Source organism: Oryza brachyantha, chromosome 1 (genome assembly GCF_000231095.2).
Source record: "Oryza brachyantha chromosome 1, ObraRS2, whole genome shotgun sequence".
NCBI lineage: Eukaryota > Viridiplantae > Streptophyta > Magnoliopsida > Poales > Poaceae > Oryza > Oryza brachyantha.
This window is the reverse complement of record NC_023163.2, coordinates 13,590,760-13,613,021: the sequence shown is the minus strand read 5'-3', so window position 1 is coordinate 13,613,021 and position 22,262 is coordinate 13,590,760. Positions and strand designations below refer to the sequence as shown.

General features: G+C 40.2%; 3 protein-coding genes across 5 annotated transcripts; 1 reads left to right on the top strand and 2 right to left on the bottom strand.

The window, feature by feature from the left end:
• Positions 1 to 1,440: 1,440 nt before the first annotated feature.
• On the bottom strand, positions 1,441 to 6,710 carry LOC102716170 (kinesin-like protein KIN-7A). Its single transcript, XM_006644164.3, has 14 exons — positions 6,385 to 6,710; positions 6,141 to 6,230; positions 5,955 to 6,055; positions 5,739 to 5,852; positions 5,564 to 5,645; positions 5,368 to 5,435; positions 5,221 to 5,280; positions 5,016 to 5,140; positions 4,258 to 4,456; positions 4,052 to 4,183; positions 3,880 to 3,972; positions 2,910 to 3,794; positions 2,487 to 2,812; positions 1,441 to 2,208 (listed from the first exon to the last, which is right to left on the bottom strand). Exons 1-14 carry the CDS (start codon positions 6,629 to 6,631, stop codon positions 1,866 to 1,868), a joined length of 2,865 nt encoding a protein of 954 aa, XP_006644227.1. The 5' UTR covers positions 6,632 to 6,710; the 3' UTR covers positions 1,441 to 1,865.
• A 6,675-nt stretch (positions 6,711 to 13,385) lies between these two features.
• LOC102715894 (trafficking protein particle complex subunit 1) lies at positions 13,386 to 16,632 on the top strand. 2 transcript variants are annotated; one of them, XM_006644163.3, is made up of 5 exons: positions 13,386 to 13,751; positions 14,915 to 15,029; positions 15,169 to 15,287; positions 15,817 to 15,878; positions 16,368 to 16,632. In XM_006644163.3, exons 1-4 carry the CDS (start codon positions 13,498 to 13,500, stop codon positions 15,866 to 15,868), a joined length of 540 nt encoding a protein of 179 aa, XP_006644226.3. In that variant the 5' UTR covers positions 13,386 to 13,497; the 3' UTR covers positions 15,869 to 15,878; positions 16,368 to 16,632. The 2 variants fall into 2 exon arrangements, with proteins under 2 accessions (XP_006644226.3, XP_040379540.1); XM_040523606.1 differs by having other exon boundaries at positions 13,402 to 13,751; positions 15,802 to 15,878.
• A 1,418-nt stretch (positions 16,633 to 18,050) lies between these two features.
• Positions 18,051 to 21,912, bottom strand: LOC102715620. 2 transcript variants are annotated; one of them, XM_040520058.1, is made up of 6 exons: positions 21,455 to 21,912; positions 21,124 to 21,356; positions 19,822 to 20,029; positions 19,662 to 19,747; positions 19,482 to 19,576; positions 18,051 to 18,762 (listed from the first exon to the last, which is right to left on the bottom strand). In XM_040520058.1, the coding sequence occupies exons 1-6, from the start codon at positions 21,722 to 21,724 to the stop codon at positions 18,533 to 18,535; spliced, it is 1,122 nt and encodes a 373-aa protein (XP_040375992.1). In that variant the 5' UTR covers positions 21,725 to 21,912; the 3' UTR covers positions 18,051 to 18,532. The 2 variants fall into 2 exon arrangements, with proteins under 2 accessions (XP_040375992.1, XP_015688348.2); XM_015832862.2 differs by having other exon boundaries at positions 19,822 to 20,026.
• Positions 21,913 to 22,262: the final 350 nt, after the last annotated feature.

The window sequence follows — 22,262 nt, the reverse complement described above, 5'->3', positions numbered from 1 at the left end:
TAAGTTTGTGTTACTGTTTGGATTACCCAAAAAAACTTGGCATTACCAATATTTTTATAATTAAATAAAAATATGTTCGCATAGGCACTACAAAAAATATGCTGATTAGGAAGTATAATATGAATTAAAACTATGGCTGTGAATTGAATCAGCGTGCAAAGATTTGATTTTCTAAAGCAATAGGAGTACCTTGTTAGTTACCACCCCGTTCCAAAATAAGTTCATTTTTTTTAATTTTAGGTACAATGTTTTGACTATTCGTCTTGTTTGTATTTTTTTGCGATTAATATTTTTATTATTACTAGATGATAAAACATGAATAATACTTTATGCGTGACTAATTTTTTTATGTTTTTATATAAAATTTTCTAAATAAAATGAATGGTCAAACGTTGGAGATAGAAATTGAAAAATGAAGTTATTATGGGATGAAGGTAGCACTCCTTTTGTTGCAACGTAAAGATATTTCTTAGGGAGTATCATTAGGAGCAATTGTTTAGCTTATTGAGTGAAAAACTAAGCATCATATTTGCAATTGGAAAATAATTTGTAAACAAAAAAATTATATATGTGTTCTTATGGATCGAAAAGACAAGACTGGAAAATAAACCTCCATAAAAACCCAAAATCCACTCTAAATGTAAGGTTAAAAAATATAAATTTTGACTTATAAACATAAGTAGAAGCAAAAATATGAGGCTCATTATATTTATGTAAGAAATTATCATAACAATCTCCCACATATCACATTAAGGACACTCAACTTTTATCTTTATGAGACCAAAAATGCTATCAATTACTCAATCTGATGATAAATATTTGATGTTTACAACAAGATCCGGCAAACAGAACATTTGAAAACTTGGACTATCAATTATTAAGATGTTTATAACATATAATACAAAGTTTAACAAAAAAACTAAGCATTCAATGAATTATTAATGGTGAAAGTTTTAAAAGTTTTACAAATGAACTTCCATTTCTGTAGTAATGTCAGCTAAGGATCTTGGATATTTTCCTCAACTGAAGAACTTGGTTATTATTTGGACGAGAAATTTTTACTTTGTCAAGGATGGTAAAGAAAACCTCTAATTGGATTGTGACTGATGAGCTAACGAGTTAATGGATTTCCAATGTTGCAATACCAGATTTAAATTTTACGATCGATTATACTTATGCTAGGGCCAGAATCACAAAATTGGAATTGGATTCCATTGGTGTGTACTACTATTAATTTATACTCCCTTCATCTCAAAATAAACCAATTTTTTACTTTTTACCTTCGATTTTTTACTCTTCGTCTTATTCAATTTTTTTTCAATTGATATTTTTGTTTTTATTAGATGATAAATTATGAATAGTACTTTATATGTGACTAATTTTTTTTAATTTCCTGAATTTTTTTTTAAATAAGACGGATGGTTAAATATTGAACACGGAAACCGGAGAATTCGTTTTTTTGGGACAAAGGGAGTATGCGTGAGACAGTAGTGAAACTATTCCTCAACGCATTCACTAAATAATTCACATTTTAACCATATACCAAGACGAACATGACAATAAATTTTGGAGAGAAGTTGAAACATGATCATTTCTTAAAACTACATAATAAAGAATATCAGAGCATTCAAGTCTCTCTACACTGGAGATTGAGATAAAAGAATACAGGTTGAAGAGAAGTTGATTCTGCACAGACAAGCATGTTGGCACCATGCTCGCATCAGTTCTCACCCTGATCAATCCTGGCCTTGACCAACCCAGAAGCTCAGCCACTTCTCCCCTTTGGTCAAATCAACCAGTCCAGAGCACCAATTTTTATGAGATTGTATGACACCTCATTGTAAGGAAGCTGAACACATCTCTGCTTACCAAAGCTGTGTCTTCTCCCTGATCATGTTTGAGATGGGCTGCCAACCCAACAGCCATGGCTTCCTACTTGCAGGCACTGCAAAATTGAGCTCAAACATCTCCTTGCTGATGTTACCACCCTCACAGAAACCAACCAGCCGGGCCACTATGTCGGCGCTCTCCTCGATGTGAGCTTGGTCGTTGGGGTCTGTCCAAAGCCTGTTCACAAGCTGGAGCTTCCGCTGCTTCGCCTCCAGTGGCACCTGCCATTTGATGAAGAGGCGCTCTCGCTCTTCTTCTGTCAGCCTTGAGCCCATCCTTCTCGCGAGGAATTCTCGCTCATTCCTCAACGCCTTAATGCTGCAACGTGACAGCAGATAATTAGTTATCTGTACGATGATTGGATATTCAGTTATGACTAGTGAAACATTGGACTTGGAAGAACATTCATGATAATGTTTTTTTTTTATCAGAGAACTAAGCTCCCATCTGCAATAACAGACAGCTGGGTTTTGCTTCCATCAACATCCATTAGGGTTTATCCATATTAGGTCTTCTCTAGACTTTCCAGCATTATTTTCTTGCTCTGGACATAATATGCAGAACTGAGACATAAAAGGTTTAACATAATTGCTTACCTTGAGGCTAAAGAGATGGCAGAGTCATCACCAGCTGCAGGACTTGCATCTCCTACCTCAGCAAAATGCTGTTGCAACCATGACAGTCTTCTAACCTCGACTTCAATATATATCTGATCGGCCCTATCCCCCCTGAATAATAAGTAGAACTGGGTCCTATGTATGATTGATACATGACACAGATCCCACAGCTGGATAATGTGCTGCATCTGCTCCTTAAATAATTTATCCCATGAATCAGGACCATCCTGTAGAGATCCTGCATTTTCCTCTGAATCGTCTTCCATGTCATTTGTCTTGCCTTCATTTGATTCCAACTCCAAGACCTGTAGGAAGATCGCAAGAAAACATGTTTTAGCGGTGAAACAAGATATCGTTTTCATGAACAACAATTGATTATGTATGCAAGATAAACATCAGAACCTGACAGACGAGCAGCTGCTTTTGGTATTGAAGTTTTGCAACTCTCTCCTTCAGTTCAGTGACGTAAGCCCGGATGTTTCTAACATTCTCTTCAGCAGCATTTTGGAACATCTTCTGCATTTTTTTCATGTTCACTGAGCTGGATCGCCTATAGCGTGGGGTTTCATCACGTGATGATATATCTCCAGTATCTTCACTCTTAGTAGGAGTAGCCCTTTCTGAACCTTCATGAGACACGGTGTCACCCTCTGGAGCCCTATTCTCAACTTCTGGCTCTAAAGGCCTGCTAGAAGAGTGGGGAGAGCATGGTGCTCTTATCAGATTTGGTCTGTTCATGTTGCTCACACCCAGTGGAAGAAGCATCCTCTTCTTCTTCTTTGCTCTGTTGGACTTTGGTGTAGTCTCGTTACACTGTGTGCTAACATTTGGAAGAGACATAACCAATCTATCGATAGATCTCTGTACATTTTCTAATTTAGCCTCAAGTTTTGCAATATCATTGTCTTGCATATGAAGTCTACTAATTTCTTCTTTCAAATCAGATCCATTTCCTTCATCTGTAATCATCTCAACATCTCTGTCAGTTCTAACAGATTGCATCTCCCTTATCTCAGCCTGTAGTTTAGCAATAGTTTCTGCTGCATCTTGATTGCCATGTTTATGGCATTCGACTTCTTTGTGCAGTACTTCAATAGCACGGTTAGCTTCAACCTCAAGCTGCTGTTGCAGCTGCTCAAGCTTGCGAATTTCATGCTTTAACATAAATGGAGCAGTGGCTGATTGTCTAACTGAGCTTCGCATCTTCATTTTGTTACTTGGTTGTAGTGATCCAGAAAATGTGAGGCATTTTCGTGTCCTTTGTGGCGAGTCAAAAGGATTCCACCCCTAAAAGAGGAAAACGGATTTCAGAAAGATTAGGTTGACAGTGAAAGAATGTAGTTCTGGATGATGAAAAAGAGCAAATACTTACTGGCTGGTTATCACCCATCTTCTTTTGTAATTCTACAAGTTTTGACCGTGCATTATCTCGTTGCTGCTTGAGTTCCTCCATCTCTATTTCCATCTGAAATGTTCACATAATTAGATCAGTTACAAAATGGAAATGATTCCAGTGAAATTTCATCCTTGGGCATAGAAATTACCTGTCTAATCTTCCTGTCCCTTTCCATTATAATTATCTCAGAAGAGGAGGCACGATCAGGGGTTCTCAGTTCAGCTTCAAGTCTAGCAACTTCCATCTGAAGGTGCTTCACCAACTGCTTATCTGATACCACCTGTATGTACCAAGCGATCATGACTTGACATTCTAATAAGTAAATAAATGATGCCCCACAGTCACAACTCTTACCATATTAACTTTTGCATTATTCGTAACTTCCTTGGCACATGTTGCAAAGAATAGAGTATTTCTAGATTGTTCTACATGTGTTTGGGCTGGACTCATGGTACAAATGATGGCTGTTCTTGCATTTCCACCCAAAGAAAGTTGGAGAATGCGCGTCAACTTTGAGTCTCGATAGGGTATGTGTCCACCTCTTCTATCCGAGCTGCAGTGGGAATTTTGGAGTTAGTATGCTAATATTCCCAATAAAGATGGACTTCTTCCATATACTTTCCTTTTCAAACCAATAAACAGTAAAAATCCTTACAAATTCTGAATGATAAATGTCATTGCACTCAGCAGTTTAGTTTAACATGTTCATGACACAACAAGTACAAGCCGCAGCTTGTTAGTGCTGGCATACCAATTTCACTTAGACAACACATTCAAGAATTTGCCTTTTTAACAATATATCTGTCTTGTTACTACGAGATTTTAACAAAACACATATTAGTTTGAAATGAAGAATGACTGAGCAATATGGCGGCAATTCGACAGACTACAGAACAAGTGTCCCCCACTAAACAAAGCAGCCTAGTGGGAATTTGTTGATCTGATGCATCTCATTAGCACATTTTTCTGTGGACGTTCTATGAATTCATTAGGAGCTAAGATACATTAACATACTGATATCATTAGAAATCAACAGATAATACTAGAATTGAAACTAAAACATGAGTAATAAATAAAAGACCCAGTTTTTTTCAATTTTTAGAAAACCAGACCTTAGCTTTCTGATGACAGTAGTCAGAGTCAGTAAGCTCCGATTTATGTGGCAACCTTCTTTCAGTCTTGCACCAACTGCATGTGTTTGTGCAGCTCGTTCACTTCCAGCAAGGTCAACAAAATTCTGTGAAAAAGCAATTCAAATTATTGAAATTCGAAAACAGCATCCAGTACACCGTTTCAAAAGTAGGCCGTTATGCTTACCAGATTAGCCACAAAAGATTTAACACATCCTGACACTTCACGGAGCCTACTCTCAACTGTCTGGATAGAGATATACACAATAATTATTTTCTCTCACTTTATTGAACAAGATCTAATAGGAACGTGGAGAATTATTTTTATATATACCAGCCTAATGATCTGGTGGGAGCGTGAACTGGTGTCATTTAGTGCAGTCTCCCCGACCTGTCTTTGTTCTGCAGTTACCAATACAACATAAGCAAAAAGGCTACCGTGTCAACAAAGAAAAGTAATTAATGTTACCCATTTCTTCTAGTTCTTCCTAGAAAAGTAGCTTGCGATTATATATACAGATAATAGTTACCTTCGCAAATACTGATTAGATGCCTAAGATGTTGGCTATCTTTGGCAATTTCTTCTTCCAGTTTTTCCACGATGGTTCCTTTCTGTCGAACCATAACAATTTATTACAGGGTAATCATGACATGAAACAGAATATGTAGTGGCAGTGCATAGATTGTGTCGAACTGGAAACAAACCTCAGGATCATCTAACAAGCGAAGATTAGTAGACTCAGGTCGTAGAAGATCCTTCACAATCTCGTTATAAATTTCCATAGCAGATATCTTGATGATGAAGTCCCTCTCGGGAGTCTATGCAATCAACAAAAGCAAGAAACAATTATGTATTATGCACATGTTAGAAAGCAATCAGCTCAGTTGCATGAATTTGTTGCTCCATGTATAAAAACTCACATTCTCTATGTGCCTGTATATATCATTTACAGCACTCTCTGTGACGCCTCTCATGGTGAATGTCTTACCACTGCTGGTTTGACCATAGGCAAAAATGGTGGCTGCAAAACAAAGGAACGTAAAGGATAAAGAGTCGGTAAAGGACCATTCCACTTTCCTAAAACTGCAGAGTGAGTATTAGTTTACCATTAATGCCTGTCAATGCAGACATAGCAACATCCTTAGCTCCCTCTTCATACACTACATCTGTCTGGGAAGCTGGCCCAAACACCTTATCTGGAAGGGTAAGACGGAATCAAAGTTAGTCAATTTAGCTACTGAGGTCACTTCAAACTTATAGGATTGAGACATGGAGTCCCTAATCAATAGTGTCACTACAAACAAAATTGCTTGAGATATGCACTCATGAACTGATCACTGGGAAGCCTACCGAAAGTGTAAGAAGTGGGTGCAGCCCGATCCTGTGGGGGGCCCTTGTACAAAATTGTCTGGTTATCAGCGCACTCCCATGCCACCTGGTCCTTCAAGGCCAGCTCTTTCTTGCTCAATGGTCGCACCCTCACAGTGACAAAAATCTTCTCCTCCTTGGCTCGAGAGCTGCCACCAGGTGTTGGTGTCGACATCGGTGTGCGCTCAATCTTTGATGCAGGGGTGCTTGGTGGCCTTGATGCACCCATTTCGCTATCCTCAGTGTCCAGTAAACTGCAGAATTCCTTGAAGCCTGGGGCCCAGCCTTCTCACCAAGCTTTGTTGACAGGAGGCACTGAGATCTGGCACAAGGCAACAATGGTCTGATTTAATTTTTCATACATTTATCCGTAATATTGGCAAACTGTGCAAAATTGTGCTGACCTAGTAAACACATAACTTCACTATTACAAAGGAAATAAATTACTACTTAATTACAGTCAAAACCGACAAATATACCATTTAGTGCAAAAGAAATAAATTACATGTTTTACTTCATCATTTATGAGTAGTATTACACGGAGATCTAACCACCATTAATGTTAAATTTCAAAATGAAAAAAAAAATGAATGAATGAACAGCACTAAACAAGGCAAGCAAAATCTTGCACATGTGCGGGTGTTTTTCCTCAAATCACAGCTAGGGGCTAAAATTACTCAGTTTCGTAATAGAGCCGTGCCAATAAGCTGTAGTGTAATCCTCACACGCACAAAAAAATATGTGTTATCCGCATCGCTCAGGTCACAACCAGATGTTGCTCGATCTATTACAAATTGGTAACGAATTCGAAAACTTCGGATCCCGTCTCAGCGTCTCTCAATCCCTAAAAACAAACCCCCCACAATTTCAGATCAGACGAAGGAACAAGCAAAATTGGTAAGGAATAAAACGAGAGGGAGGCGAAGTGGATTAATATTTGGAAATCTCAATCTAGCAAGTAGATATGATCTAGAAAAAAAATCTGGCATGTAGATTCATGTATGGAAATCGCAATCTAGTAACTGAGTTCACAGAAGATCCGCGAGTTTAGCGCCAAAATAAACAGCATTCCTTACAAGGACGAACCATCCCACAACTTGCGAGCGGCAAACCAACCAACTTCCAAAAAAAAAAAAATCTACCGGCACCGGCGAGCGAGAGAAACCGCCGGGCGGCGGGCGCCATAGCACGAGAGGCCACAGCGGCAGATCGGATGGTTCCGCCGCTGCCGCCGGCATCGGAACTCACCCCTTACCACCACCCTCCCTTCCGGCGGGGGAAAAACCTCCGCGGGGGGAAGCAGAGGGCTCGGCGAGACCGAGACGCACGGGAGAAGCAGCAGCAGCAGCTGAGGAAAACCACTCACCAGCGCAGGCGGGGAATGGGGACCCCCCCGCGCGCGGAGAAGCGCCGATCGAGGCCGCCGCGCGCACCCGAGGAGGAGGAGGAGGAGACCCTCTCGCCGTCGCGGGGTCAAGGGCGGTGCCCTGCAATGCGCCGCTGCTCCACCACCACCACCACCGCTCGTAGCAGCAGTAGCACTCCACGTAGACGCAGTACCGTTTGAATTCTCTCCGGCTCGGCTCGGTGCGTTTTGTTTGTAGCACAGGAGAGAGAGGAAGCGCCGCAGCGGCGAGAGAGAGAGAGAGAGAGAGAAGAAAATAATAATAATAGAAATAAAAACGAGAGAGAGAGAGAGAGAAAGAGAGAGTTCGAGGGAGCGTAGCGGGGTGACTTGCGTGAGTGGCCGGAGCGAGGCCGCAACGGCTAGTTTTGGAAAGAGCATCCGAAGCGCCCCCGTTCTCAGGAAGCCCGTGCGGCTGGCAGGTGGGCCACCCCGCCCGGGACCCACCAGTCGGTGGCTTGCGTTTTGTGGCAGTAGTATATCCGTTTTTTTGGTTTCAGGTTGCTGCTTAGCTGGCATCATCGGTAGGGTTGAAGAAGTTTGGCTTTGGCTTGTATATGTAGGGCTGTTTCGTGCTGGTCTGTTTTGTGTGTTTAGATCGGGGTTTTATCTTCTCGGTTGAGTGTCAAGATCCTGATTCAGTGGTATGGTAGTTTTTGCCAAATTTTGATAAATGTTGGTCTAATTTTTACTGTTTTAAATTTAGATTCTTGAAAACCGTCCAAAATTTGACACGGAATATACTTTTGTCCCGCTTTGAAACCTCAAACTTTGGTAGTTTTGCATCGGCTTTCAGCAAGAACGTAAACGCTGGTTTAAATTTACTAGCACGGTTGTCTTTTGACAATCTGCCTAAATTTTTCAGATATAACGCTGCAGTGGTTTGAATATTATATCTACTACTACTATTAATGTATTTGACAATTTAGTAACTATTTAAAAAATCTAGCATATAAGGAGTTGTTTAGTTTGCAAATTTTTTTTACAAAAACATCAAATCAAGTTTTTGAACACACATTTGAAGTATTAAACGTTGTCTAGTTATAAAACAAATTTCAGATTCCGCCTGGAAACTACGAGACGAATCTTTTGAGTCTAATTAATCCGTCGTTAGCACATGTTGGTTACTGTAGCACTTCTGGCTAATCATGCACTAATTAGTCTTAAAAAATTTGTCTCGCGATTTTTTACATAACTGTACAATTAGTTTTTTATCTATATTTAATAATTTATTTAAATGTCCAAAGATTTGATGTGATGTTTTTGGAGAAACTTTTTATGAACTAAACAAGAGCTAAATTCATGTATGGGAAACATTGCAGTGGTTTGAATGTTATATCTACTAGTACTACTATTAATGTATTTGTTTCTTGTATATGTGTATTTCGAATAATTTGATGGTTTCTTTTATTTTAAATAGTTCAATATTTTCTTTTTTTATTTTCAACGGCTATATCTATTTGTTGCTATCTATAAGTACCTATTGCTTCACCATTTCTTTTTTGTACACTTGTGCCTGTCATAAAGAAGCTTACTTAAAAGCAAACATGTTACTGATATTTCTTCCAGCATTGTCATTTTGTAAAATAGTGAGAATGAAGCAAATAATTTATTACACTAGGGGGGCTTTAAGAGAAAAAAAACCTAATGTCTCGCTATAAAAGTAACAAAATTAATCCAGGAGTAGTAGCCCGTATAGTAAAGTAGACCAATGATTAAGGGGTTGTTTAGTTCGCAAAAAAAAATTCAAAAACATCACATCAAAACTTTAAACACATATTTGAAGTATTAAACTTAGTCTAATTATAAAATAAATTTCAGATTCCATCTGGAAACCGCGAGACGAATTTTTTGAGTCTAATTAATCCATCATTAGCACACGTTGGTTACTGTAGCACTTATGGCTAATCACGTCCTAATTAGACTCAAAAATTTGTCTCATTGTTTCCTCCATAACTGTGTAATTAGTTTTAATGTTTATATATTTAATGCTTACTTTAGATGTTTGAAGATTCGATGTGATGTTTTTAGAAAAAAAATTGGGAACTAAACAATCCCTAAATGGCAAGTACAAGTAAGGACTTTGGCACAAGTTTTAATAGATTAGAAATTAATATATAATCCCATATATACTGCAAGAAATTAATAATGAAATAATAATATAGGCAAAACAACAGAGATGATTGAAAGGATAAATAAAATAACATCTAAAAATATGTGGCTGTGAAATATATTTTATCCAGCTGAGATGTGAAATATTTGCACCCAAATATTCACGACACAAAATGAAAAATACATAATACACGTGTGTCTTTTAAATAAAAGATATACTGTATGTCATATCTCATAGGGAACCCTAGCATCTGTCCTCCGACCATTTATCTAATAAAGTGAGGGTCGTGAGAAAATTTTAGGAGGACCATATAAAATATGATCCTGGGTAAGACTGTCACTTAATAAATAAAATCTTTACCTGAAATATATCTATAAAAAAGGATTATTTAGCTGAAAGGAAATAATAGTGTCCAAAATATTCATTGGTACAAAATAAAATTATATACACGTGCCAATATAACGGCGTGAGCCAACATTTTGTCTAGGCATTTTACCGACCGAAGAATGCTAACATTTAGTCCCCTCGTCATATTCATGTAAAACGATGCATGAAAATGAATAAAAAGTGAGGCCATGCCGACTGTTACTGTACAAATGGATGCAGACTAACGTCGTTGAATAAATGAAATGTTGAGCTAAAATATATAGCCATGAAACCTTCAACGGCCTAATATATGGTCATCACGGTATATTTCTAAAATGCAATATTTAAGACAATAGCAAGAAAAAAAACAAGAACATTTATTCCATATGCAATATGGTACAGAAATTTCCCGTCCGATTAAAACATGAGTCAGCTGGAAAAAGACATATTCATGCTTAAAAAGGACAGAACATATATAGATTGTGTAAAATGTATTTACACGGCTCGTCAATTTGATTAAAATAGTATCGCAGCAATTTAAGTGAATGCATAAACAAAGAAGAGAGAGAAAGCCAATTATTCATATGCAAATGGAGGAATTATTTAAGGAAAATGCTACGGTTCGGTAATTACCGTCCGATTGCACAAGACGAGATACAACTAGTTTTATTGTCTAGGGTTGTCCCTCTCCAACAACATCATCTGCAGGAATCGTGACGATAGGAATCGACGACAACGACGATGGCGACGGCATCGGCGGTGAGGAGCGCGGTCGGCGTCGCGGCGGCATGAAATCGGCGTCGCGACGGCAAGGAGCGTAGTCAGCGCCACGATGACATGAAATCGGCGTCGTGATGGCAAGGAGCACAGTCGGCACCGAGCAGAGAAGCGCATGGCATGCATGTAGCTGCGCCGAGCGTATTATAGCATATGAACATCGTATTGATTCGTTGTGAAAATTTAGGTTGTTACGTTGCTTAACGGTAAACCGTGTTATAGCAGTCCCCGAATGGCTTAATTCCTTTAATCCTCCTCCATGAATAGAGGATCAAAGCCACTTGCTTTGCTAGTCAGTAATAATGTTGATGCGCCATTCTGTCGCTTTCTTTCTCTGCTAATTTGCAATGTTGTTCTAAACAGGAAGGAAGAGCTTGATATGCTGTCGGCGTCGAGGTATCAAGAAGGTAGAGCTCAAGCATCCCCTCCACTAGAGATGGCAACGAAGAATTCACCACCGGGATTACCATTGCGTCCACATTCATAGGTGACAGAATTTTTCCATCCCCATCACCACCAACCATGATGGGCTTATATTTAACCTATCCCCGATCGCATCGGTAAATTTTTCACCGTGGTTTCCCTCCCCATTTAATCAACAAATCTATCTCTAAATCATATATAAGTATGCAATAGAACACAAATCAACATTACATCACATCAATATTTTTCTAAAACAATCCACACAACAAACTGCGGGAGGTGGCGCGTCGGCGGGTGGTGGCCCAGCGCAGGCAGGGCCGTAGGAGGAGGTGCGTCGATAGGGCGACGAACTGGCGGAGAGTGGCAGGATGCCAGGACACCAGCAGAGAGGGGGCAGACACAATGAAATTTGTTTTAAAACTCATAAACTTAGACTTTAACATGTAATATGAGGAGACACAATGAATTGCATGTTATTTGAGATTTGCATAGTTGTTTTGTTCATTTGATATATATAAATGTCAACAGTTTTTTATTTATTATAAGGATAGTATGTAATGCCACTCATGTTTGGGTAAAGTAGTCTGACAGAAAATTTTATGCTAATATTAGATAATATAAATAAATTATTTAATTAATTTATCCTTTCCATCTGTAAAATTTATCATGGAGTGATTCTGAAATTAGTATATTAATTTATTGTTACAATGTTTCTGAAATTAGTGTATAAACTTGACCTGACAAGCTTGGAAGCTGCCATCCAAACTTGAAAAGTTAAAATTGAGATGTATGTCGATCTATAATTAATTATGAGAATTTACTGTTAACTAATGATTTGATATTATTTTGTCAGATTTTGTTTAGATAACAATTACAAAAGCTTGGTAGACATACAACTTCAAATATTTGATTTTGTTGATTACATTTGAAAGAGTCTAGACTATCTTATTTCCATTACTAACTTAGAGTCATATCATTAGCACGTGTAATGTAGTAATTTGTGCTAAAGAATGAAACGGTATTTTAAATTGTTAGACTTTCTTGCCTTATATAGATTTATCCATTAATAAATTTAAGTAGTATATATGTATAATTGTATTGATATCTATATGTATATGTATCTAGGCAATACTGTAAAATATTATATCGTGAAACGGTGGGAGCAGCACACTAGTAACAGATTAAGAGCATCCCAACAGCTCATCTAAATTTGGTCATCCATATCTTCATTTGGATGATCATCTAAAACACTTTCATCATGCGTATCTCTTTGTACTTCAGCAGATCATCTATATATGATATCCTCTATATCTATTTGGAGGATTGGAGAGAGAATATCTAAATATAGAGTTTATCTCTCCTAATATAGATGACATCTAAAAATAGATGATGAGATAGATGTTCTGCTGGAGCTCAATTTTTACTCTTCTTCCTCTATTTTTGGATGGAGGATGAGATGAATGAGCTGTTGGGGATGCTCATCTAAATTTGGTCATCCATATCTTTATTTGAATGATCATCTAAAACACTTTCATCTTTCATATCCCTTTGTACTCCAGCAGATTATCTATATATGACATTCTCCATATCTATTTAGAGGATTGGAGAGATAACATCTAAATATAAAGTTTCTCTCTCCTAATATGGATGACATCTAAAAATAGATAATAGGATAGATGTTCTGCTGGAGCTCAACTTTTACTCTTCGTCCTCCATTTCAAGGATGTAGTATGGGATGATGAGCTGTTGGGGATGCTCTAAGGACGTGTTTGCTACTCACACAGCAGACAAGCAAAACAGAACTTGACTGGTGTTATTACTGGCCCATGGGCTTCATGCCCAGAACCAACCTGCTTCTGCTGTAAATGGGCCGGCTAGCCCAAGCAATCTGCTTCTGCTTCGTGTCGTCGTCTTCACCGAGCCGTGAGATCTGTCTCGTGCGCTTACGCAGGCGGAGGAGATCCAGCTCTTCCTCGGGCGGCAGATCGATCCGTCCATACATACCGGCGCGATGCAGTTCTTCGGCGGCGGGTCGTCGCTGACGTCGGTGGCGCCGGACGCCACCCCGGCCCCGGCAGCGCCGCCGGGCACCGGCACGGGCGCCAACGCGCAGGTGCTGTACGTCTTCAACCGCGGCGGCGTCTGCCTGCTGTACCGCGAGTGGCACCGCCCGCTCCGCACGCTCGACCCCACCCAGGACCAGAAGCTCATGTTCGGCCTCCTCTTCTCCCTCCGCTCCTTCACCTCCAAGATCGATCCCACCACGTACGCCTCTCTCCCTCTCTATCTCTAGAGTTCTTGGATCAATTTGTCCTGCTTGATGTTAGTAGTAGTAGTATTCACTAGCTGCTGGGCCGTACTTATCCAAGTGTTTCTGGAATGGATCGATTATACTTAGAAGAAAAAGAAGGCGTCAGTGCCTGTTGTCTGTTGCTTGAAATGAGCCAAATGGCTGAATCACTGAACTGAATTGTTATTTTGGTGAGTTGATTGGGTAAGTTGCAGTAATTCACAGTATGCATGGCCAACTTGACAGAGATACTGGGGTTTGCAGTAGAAATTTATCGTGGCGTGGGTGACAGTGGTTCGCCGGAATCAATTTAGATTGGGAGTAGCTTATAGTAACCACTTCAATTTTGCATACGGTCTACAGACCAATGCACCGTGCAGGGGACCACACGTTCACAGCACATCAAGTGCAGCGAAACACCCCTGCAGGCAACGCTAGGACATTCACCTGGTGTCTGGTGGAAATATCATCAAACAACCTGCAGCCCTCCAAGTCCATTTCTCTCTGGATTGAGTGAAAGAGCTTCGCAGCACTAACTCTTGTTAGTAAGTCGTAACAATGATTGTGTTCCTCTCCTTCCAAATCTTCCAATGCAGAGCAGTGATTATGCCATAAATCACTTTGCTGGTTATGTCTTGCAGTATAAAATAAGAGCAGAAAATTGTGAAACTAAAAGAAGTGTAAGGGAGAGGCACTGCATTATAGAATGGGTGCTCTAATCTGCAGAGTGTCAGGAATTGTTTCTACCTCTTGTGCAAAGCAGCAGTTTAACACGAAAAATAAACAAGGGGCAGCCCGCAGGCCTCTGGTCTGTTACCTCTTCATATAAGCAGAGAGACTCAATACACAAACCCAGACACCCTAGGTGCATCAACATGTTAATCACTAAAGGCAGAGATGAATGTTTAAACTTTTAAAATTCCACCATAGAAAATTTTTGTATCGTCATGCTACTTTAGTGCTTTGTCTCTTCATTCCCAGCACACTGTTCTACACTTCCTCGCTCTTTCCCAGACTGTCTAACTGCTCTACATTGCATGGCTACAAGATTGTTGTCATTTTGATGACATAGGTGAATCTAATTTAGCTTTAAATTTTATCAGCTTTCTCATGATCTTTCTTCATATCATCTATGCAGAGCAGAAAAGGGGAATCTTGGGGTGCCACTATTGCCAGGCCAGGGCTGCTCATTTTATAGCTTCAAGACGAACACATACAAATTAAACTTCCTAGAGAGTCCTTCTGGTATCAAGGTTAGTCAATTTGTTTCATCTCCTGCCTTTCTGTCTTCCATTCTTAATTTGACATGATTTTATCTTTTTTGGTATAGAATGTTGTTTGATACCCTTTGTTCCAAAGCGTATTATTCACTGACATTACCATTACGTGTAGCTTATTCTTATTACACATCCAAGGACGGGTGATCAACGTGACACACTGAAGCATATCTACAACCTGTATGTGGAATATGTTGTTAAAAATCCTTTGTATGCTCCTGGCACACCGATCAAGTAAGCTTTTCTGCGAATGAAAATCTTGCTTTCAAGAGAAAATTCATGCAAGGCAGCCAAGCAGGCATTACTTTGTCCTTCTGCCCATGATATTAAATATTAGGAACTTCTTGCAGATTTAGAAACTCAAAAGGCTAGACTACTTGTGGCAGTCATTCCTATCAGCATACCATTATATTGATTTATTTGCAAAAGAACTAGTGTTTTCATTAAATAATCCCAAAGTATCTTTGTGTTGACCGTGGCAAGCCTAAGCTATCAATAACTTGTAAACTTTTGTTTGGTTTCTGACTCCAACCTTTCCAAAATTTGGATATCCCAAGATATTGGTTAAAAGGAAAATGCTCCCTTAATTTATTCTGTAATTTCAAGTATCCCTTTTGATTTTTTTTATTGCTAAATATTACTCATACTGTCATAGTATACATGAAAAACTACTTCAGGTTCACAATTTTTTGTTTTATTGGCTTTTTATGATTTTTTTCTTTGTTTACCTCAGTCACTAGCTTTTCAGACCTTTGATATGCAGGTGTGAGCTTTTCAACAAGCATCTTGATCAATATGTGAAAACGTTGATATGATCCTGTAGAGGTAATGCCCTATTATCTGCCTTTCTTATTCCCCATGTATCATTTGTGTGGGTGCTCAATAATGTTCAGTTTTGTCCACAGCTTAGTCACTTATACTATAAGTTCCACTGTAGATTTGTTGGCTAACAAATTCACATAGCTGACAATAACTCTGGATTTCAAAAGTTTCCCATCAATGTTTTTGTTAATACACATCTTGGCTTTAGATTTGAGGCATATGAATCTGTAGTTTTTTATGTGGCTGAGTCAGGCAGTGATTAATCAGGGCTGCTAGAATTATCTGATGTGTAGTTTTTCCTAAAGAGGAAAATGTTTCTTCGTCATTTACCTTGGTTATGTGTTGTGTGAACAAACCGAACATCCGGTGCTGTTCTCTCTTTCCATATGATTTTTAGGCCTTTTTCATACTGACACTCGTGACCTGAGTTGCCTACCATTATTTACATTTTTTTCCTTATTACCAGTGTTATATTGTACTTTTCCCTTGCAGGTTATACTGATCCTAAATATGGTTAAACGTTATATCTTCTGGGTAACTTTGGTACGCTGTAGTGGTATCAGTGTGCAATTTGATTTGAGTACATTGATAAGTCTAGTGTTCCTTCAGGGATATGCTAGACTTTTTTTCTATCACAATCTCTTGTTCTTGTTGTACATTGAACGATGCTGCATTATATCAGCTGAACTGCACAAAGTTGTTGATGTTGAAGTCTTCATTTTGGAATCGAAGTTATTGACGTTGAATGTTTTCCTGATATTTTTGTGTTCTACGTACTCTGATGACACGCCTGTAAAGTATTTGTCGATTAATATGATGGATTATATTCAACGTCCAAAATGGTTAGAAAAAAAAATGTTTCCCCCACTTTTGGCGTGTGATAACGGAAGTGTTACTCGTGGAAGGGTGTAAACTGTGAATTTGTGATACACCTACGTGCTGGTGCGCATGTGCGTAAGATAAATCGGTTCCCCATTTCCTACAGATCAGTGTTGCAGCTGAATACTGAGTTTTTTTTTTTTGGTGGGGTGGGGGGGGGGTGTAAACCACCGCTCGAAATCGATGCGACGATCATGTTGGCCGTGGCCGGTTATTGCCAAATAAAATGAGAGCCCCTGATGTTATTGCCAAGCGCATGCAACGATTAGCAGCTACTAGAGCAAGGGCTGCTTAGTGCCAGAGGAATTTTGAATGATTAGATTTCTATAAAAAGAAATATATGGTCTTTTGGAATAAAGGAATGCATCTTTCAATTTTCTTTAAAATCTCTTAAAAATGCCTTAAAACATTGGAATTTTAGAGTATTTTCAGTACCTAGCTCTCGTAATTCCTACGTTTTTAAAGGACTTTCTTTTTTGAAGTATTTTCGATATGATGTCCAACCTCTTAAAAAATCCACGTATATCTCTGTTATAATTATGTATTTTGTTGTGTCGATCTAGATGATTACTTTGTAGTTTTTATGAATTTCTCCAATCCAATATAGGATTTGAGTTAGTAAAGCACTCCAATTCTGCTACGTTTTTTCTATTACCTATTACTGTATTTTAAGAACCCTACCTAAAAACATTGTGTCATCCTGGAACTGTAGTTAACCATGCTGGGAGGGCAACGAGCCCCGTTCAGTACGGGGACATAAGTTAACTTATGCCTAGTACGAAAAATATAGTAATAGATGATTATTTAATTATTAAAATATAAAATAAATTAATATGATTTTTTAAAACGATTTTATTATAGAAAAATTTTGTAAAATATACACCGTTTATCGAGAAAAATGTACACGGAAAACGAGGAAGAAGTTAACTTACACGGCCGAAGACGTTTTTCCGCGTACGAAGACGTTTTTCCGCGTAGAGTTATAGGGTGTACACAAATACACGACAGATGTCAACACTGAAACAACTTGTATTTCCCTTTGTGGCTTCCGATAATCAGTTGTCACAATCGGTCTACCACCGTCCAATATTCGAACGCCCTTAGCAGCCACTTATAAAGATTAAAACCTGACATTTTTTAGGTAGTTCAGACTCGGCAACAACGCAACATCATCGTCCGACATTCCGACTGAATATTTACACGCATCAGAAGCTCACAATCAGTGTATTGCAAGTCTAGACACATGATTAGCATGAACATTACAGTCTACAGAACAAACGATGCGGAGGATGGTGATTCTGCTAGGAGTAACTACAAAGTTCCCTTCAAACACAACAGTTGCAGTGTCGACAAAGCTCTTCACAAGTTCTTTACAGACATAAGGGGGGTATCACCAAAACTCATCCCCCGTATTTGCAGTTTTACATAAGTAGCCTCAACAACTCCCATCACCCGACATGTCACATGCATGCGTAGCTCAACAAACTAGCACGGCCGATCTTTTTTAGCTGCCTTTTCTTCGGTCTTTTTTTGCTTTTTTTTTTTCCATTTTTCATCTCAACTTCCCTCAGGAGGAGCACCGACTATAAGCACAAAAACACAGCCGATCAAACCCTCCGATTACTGCAATCTACAAAGCAGAACATTGTTCGCAACCCCGCATCCTACTATAGGGGCCCACACCGTGTCTCCACTCCACATGCATGTGTGGAAGCTGTGGTATTTGCAACAGGATACCTTCAAGACATTCTGCTGCAAATTGTGTAGACTCCGTGCCACTACCTGTGGTATGCACCACGGGAAGCAAAGAACTGGTAGTCTGGATGGCTGGTACGACTATCCCGCAGCCAGTCAGAAGCAGCTTGCTGCAAGAAGCTTGCCAGGTGCCGATCTCCATCAGTTGAAGACCATATTGAGTTGCTGAACTTGTAAGAAGCCATACCAAAAACAGATAGTGGTATAGTATGTTTAGTAGCAGGACCCCAATATTTTACAGCACCACCATGATCTGGGCAAGAGAGCACAAAAGCTTTAAGATCACAGCACAAGCAAGCAATAGGTGATTCCATGGTGTTGAACAAGCACCGTGCAGCCACAAACAAGAGATAGAAAAAAGCGAAAGATATCTGACAAAAACAAGATAAGTGCTAACTGTTTGATTAATTTCTTCAGTTTTCAGGTCTTAAATGTATTTAAGAAACAGGAGTGATGCAACAAGCAGTAAAATCAGCACTGCCAATGAATCATCAGGACAAAAAAGGAAACAGAATTATAGAATCCATGCCCCCATAACTATGCCAATCTTTTCTAAATAGATTTTGGATGCAACTAGTATTTGTTAAATACTTTTAACAGCATCAGGAAGAATGAGTCTGTCAATTGCATGAGCATTTTAGAGTAAACTAACAAAAAATACTACCAGAAAGGCTTGTTCAAGTAGTATTAATCTCAATTTCCAAGAGTTCATACTCCCCAGCTAACACACAGAGCAGAAACTCAGAAAACATAAAGCATACTAACACTGTACAACTCTATCGTATTTTAACAGTATTTATGCACCCTAGACATCTGCTAAATCAGACCATGCAGACAATAACCGAATGAAAAAACATAACATATAGGTCAAAGCGTATAACTGGCCCAAGCAGAGAATTGCATAGCAAGCATGATGAAATAGCATCATTTTCCATTCTTGTTTGTGAGGAAGAGAAATCAGAATGAACATACCCTCTTCTGGCCCAGTTGATAGGCGATGGAAGGTGAGAAAGCAAGCATCCAAGTCTTTTAATGTTGGGCCAGTAGGAATACGGTAAATTGGATACCTGCATGATGCATAGGCAACTTTCAGTTACTAGTTAATACCATACTATAAACAACTGCTACCATGCCAATGGAAAATGAACACACCAAGCAACAGACATCCAACTTCTTGGTGATAAATCACAGCTTCTAAGAGTCCTCAGTCCTGGAAATCTTGCTGAAAGACTGGAAATCTGAAAGAACAAATGACATCAGAATATTGATATGCAATAGAATTATTATAGAACAAGTCTTAGCTAATTCTTGCCTTGTCAGTCAACGGTTCACGACAAAATGGAGAATCAAACTCAAGGTACTGAAAGAGTAAGCGGCCATGCAAATCTCCTGATTCACTATCATCACTTGAGAAGAAGCCTTCCTGAGTTAAATGTTTTACTCTTCCAAGTTCATAATCACTACTTGTATCACTGCTGGAATCATGATACTCCCCATCACTGTCATCCATCATATGCCTGCTTCAAAATTTTCATCCAAACAACCAAGAAATTAGATATTGCACAAACCAAGTGGACAGAGTGGTATCTTATTGAACAGACTTAGTAGTTGGAACTCTTGTTAGCATTTCTATAACTCTTTATACCAGAATCACTAGAAACATAAAGATAGTTACTAAAAAGGGGAAGCAAAAGCATGCAATGTATATACACATGATGCACACGAGCATGCGTAAATAATCTTGAGCGACTTTAGGAAGCAACCTAAGAAGCTAAGGTCATTTGTATTCCCCAGAGCTTCAAACATAAATTGTTTTAGTGAACTGCTAATCTAAATAAACATAACAGATATTTTTCAAAGACGACATAAAATGGAGAGGATAAATCATGCTTTGTGGAATTTCTGTATAAACATTATTCATGTCATATGCAGATATCGCTAAAGATTTAATGAACCAAATGGCTACAAACACAAGGATAAAATAAACCTCAAGGAAATGGTTAAGGAAGGTAGTTCATGCACAAGTCAAAGCCTGCAAACATTGATCTGCCATACTACTAGAAACTAGTTCTAACAATAAGAAATAATATTATTAAATCTAGAATTATAACGATGAGATATCAGATAACAATTAAGTCACACTTGATGGAACTTCACTAATTTATTCTATCCTAGCACAAGAAACTGTACAGTTAGAATGCCATAGAACGTGCACCACCGGATTAAAACATCCTAATTGCTATCGTAAACAACAGATGCCAGAAGAGAACAAATGTGGACTTTCATATTAAACCTCTGTGTCATTCATTTTATGCAAAGAAACAATTAATATCTTCATGAGGTAAGAATTCACTACCTATGGGGTCATTAACCAGATAAGCACATCTTAAAGCCATGTATAACCGTAACAGCAAACAGTCAGGTATTCTTGGTAACTAGAAATGGATGATAACACTGTTCCATTAAAAACGCATAGAAACGAGTTTTGCTGTTCTGTCAATGTAAGAAACAATGCACACCACATGATTAACTACATTGAAGGTCAAGTGGGTTCCAGGATTACGTTTCCAAATCAAAAGCGCCTTCGAGCTTCGTTAGAAGAAATCACAATTACCTAGGGCCAGAAGACACCCGCAGGACTGCAGGATCTCCGTAGAGTTGGATGGCGGACAAGTACGGCACGTAATACTGCACGACCCCGTCGCGTCCATCGAGGACGAGCGGCACACCGGCACCGTACGCGCTCCACTCCCTGTACGACTCCCACGCGTCTCTGAGGAAGAAGTGCGGGGCCGGGGCCTCCCGCTCGGCATCCACGCCGCAGCCCCGCCACCCCTTCGCCGCTCTCTGCATCCCAAATCCACCACCGATTCAGAAACGACCGCTCTGCCATCAGTAATTACGATCCAGCAATACTCGTTTCGGGAAAAGCCAAGAGGGCGGACCTTGGAGGGGTACTGCGCCGGCACGAACGGCGTCACGGCGGCCACGAACCGCTCGAGGTTGCCCGCGACAACGCCGGGGGGCGGGACCGGCGCCCTCGCCGGCGACGGCGACGGCTCCGGCTCCGGCTCCTCGGCCGCCTTCTCCTGGTGGACGGCGGGGGCCCACCTCGCCTTGGGGAGCCCGTGGTGGTGGTACCCCCGGCGTGCCCTCGAGGCGTCGTAGAAGCGGTCGCCGCCGTGCCTCCGGCCGACCTCCACGGCGGTTCCCATCAACCCACCCCGCGACGCAACCACACCCCGCTCACCACCTCCCCGACACGCTAATCCGGCGAGGAAGGCAACGAATAGACGAAACCCTAACCCTAAGATTTGGGGGGAGGGGAAACCAGCTCGATCGATTGGAGGAGACGCGACGCCAAGCCAAGGAGAGGGGGAGGAGGAGAAACGGAAAGGGAGAGGAAGCAACACGGCGCCGATGGGGTAGGTGCTTTTATAGGCGACCCACGCGAAATGGAGGAGGAAGAGGAAGAGGAAGGGAGAGGGGCAGAAGCGTGATTTTTCCTCCCCGCGAGCCTGGGATGCCACGGCTCGACGCTGGCGGGCGGGCCCCACGCCACCCCCAGCCCGGGCCTACCTGTCAGCGCGCGTGAGGCCGCCCGTGATTGGTCGGCCGCTCGCCTCCCCGGATCGAGCCCGGATTACGCACGCACAACCCGATCCGCACGCGCGGGTGGGCTTACATGCGAGCGAGTGGCGCTAATGACATGTGGGGGCCACTTGTGCTGGGCCCGCCCTACAGTGTGGGAGG

Coding starts and splice junctions, on each gene's coding strand:
- LOC102716170 (XM_006644164.3), bottom strand. CDS start 6,631: ATGGGTGCATCAAGGCCACCAAGCACCCCTGCATCAAAGATTGAGCGC. Junction 5,436..5,563: donor TCTAATCAGTATTTGCGAAG/GTAACTATTATC, acceptor TGGTAACTGCAG/AACAAAGACAGGTCGGGGAG. Junction 3,973..4,051: donor GGGACAGGAAGATTAGACAG/GTAATTTCTATG, acceptor TGAACATTTCAG/ATGGAAATAGAGATGGAGGA.
- LOC102715894 (XM_040523606.1), top strand. CDS start 13,498: ATGCAGTTCTTCGGCGGCGGGTCGTCGCTGACGTCGGTGGCGCCGGAC. Junction 15,030..15,168: donor AGAGTCCTTCTGGTATCAAG/GTTAGTCAATTT, acceptor CATTACGTGTAG/CTTATTCTTATTACACATCC. Junction 15,288..15,801: donor GCTCCTGGCACACCGATCAA/GTAAGCTTTTCT, acceptor CTAGCTTTTCAG/ACCTTTGATATGCAGGTGTG.
- LOC102715620 (XM_040520058.1), bottom strand. CDS start 21,724: ATGGGAACCGCCGTGGAGGTCGGCCGGAGGCACGGCGGCGACCGCTTC. Junction 21,357..21,454: donor CGGCGCAGTACCCCTCCAAG/GTCCGCCCTCTT, acceptor TTTGGGATGCAG/AGAGCGGCGAAGGGGTGGCG. Junction 19,748..19,821: donor GTGAACCGTTGACTGACAAG/GCAAGAATTAGC, acceptor TTGTTCTTTCAG/ATTTCCAGTCTTTCAGCAAG.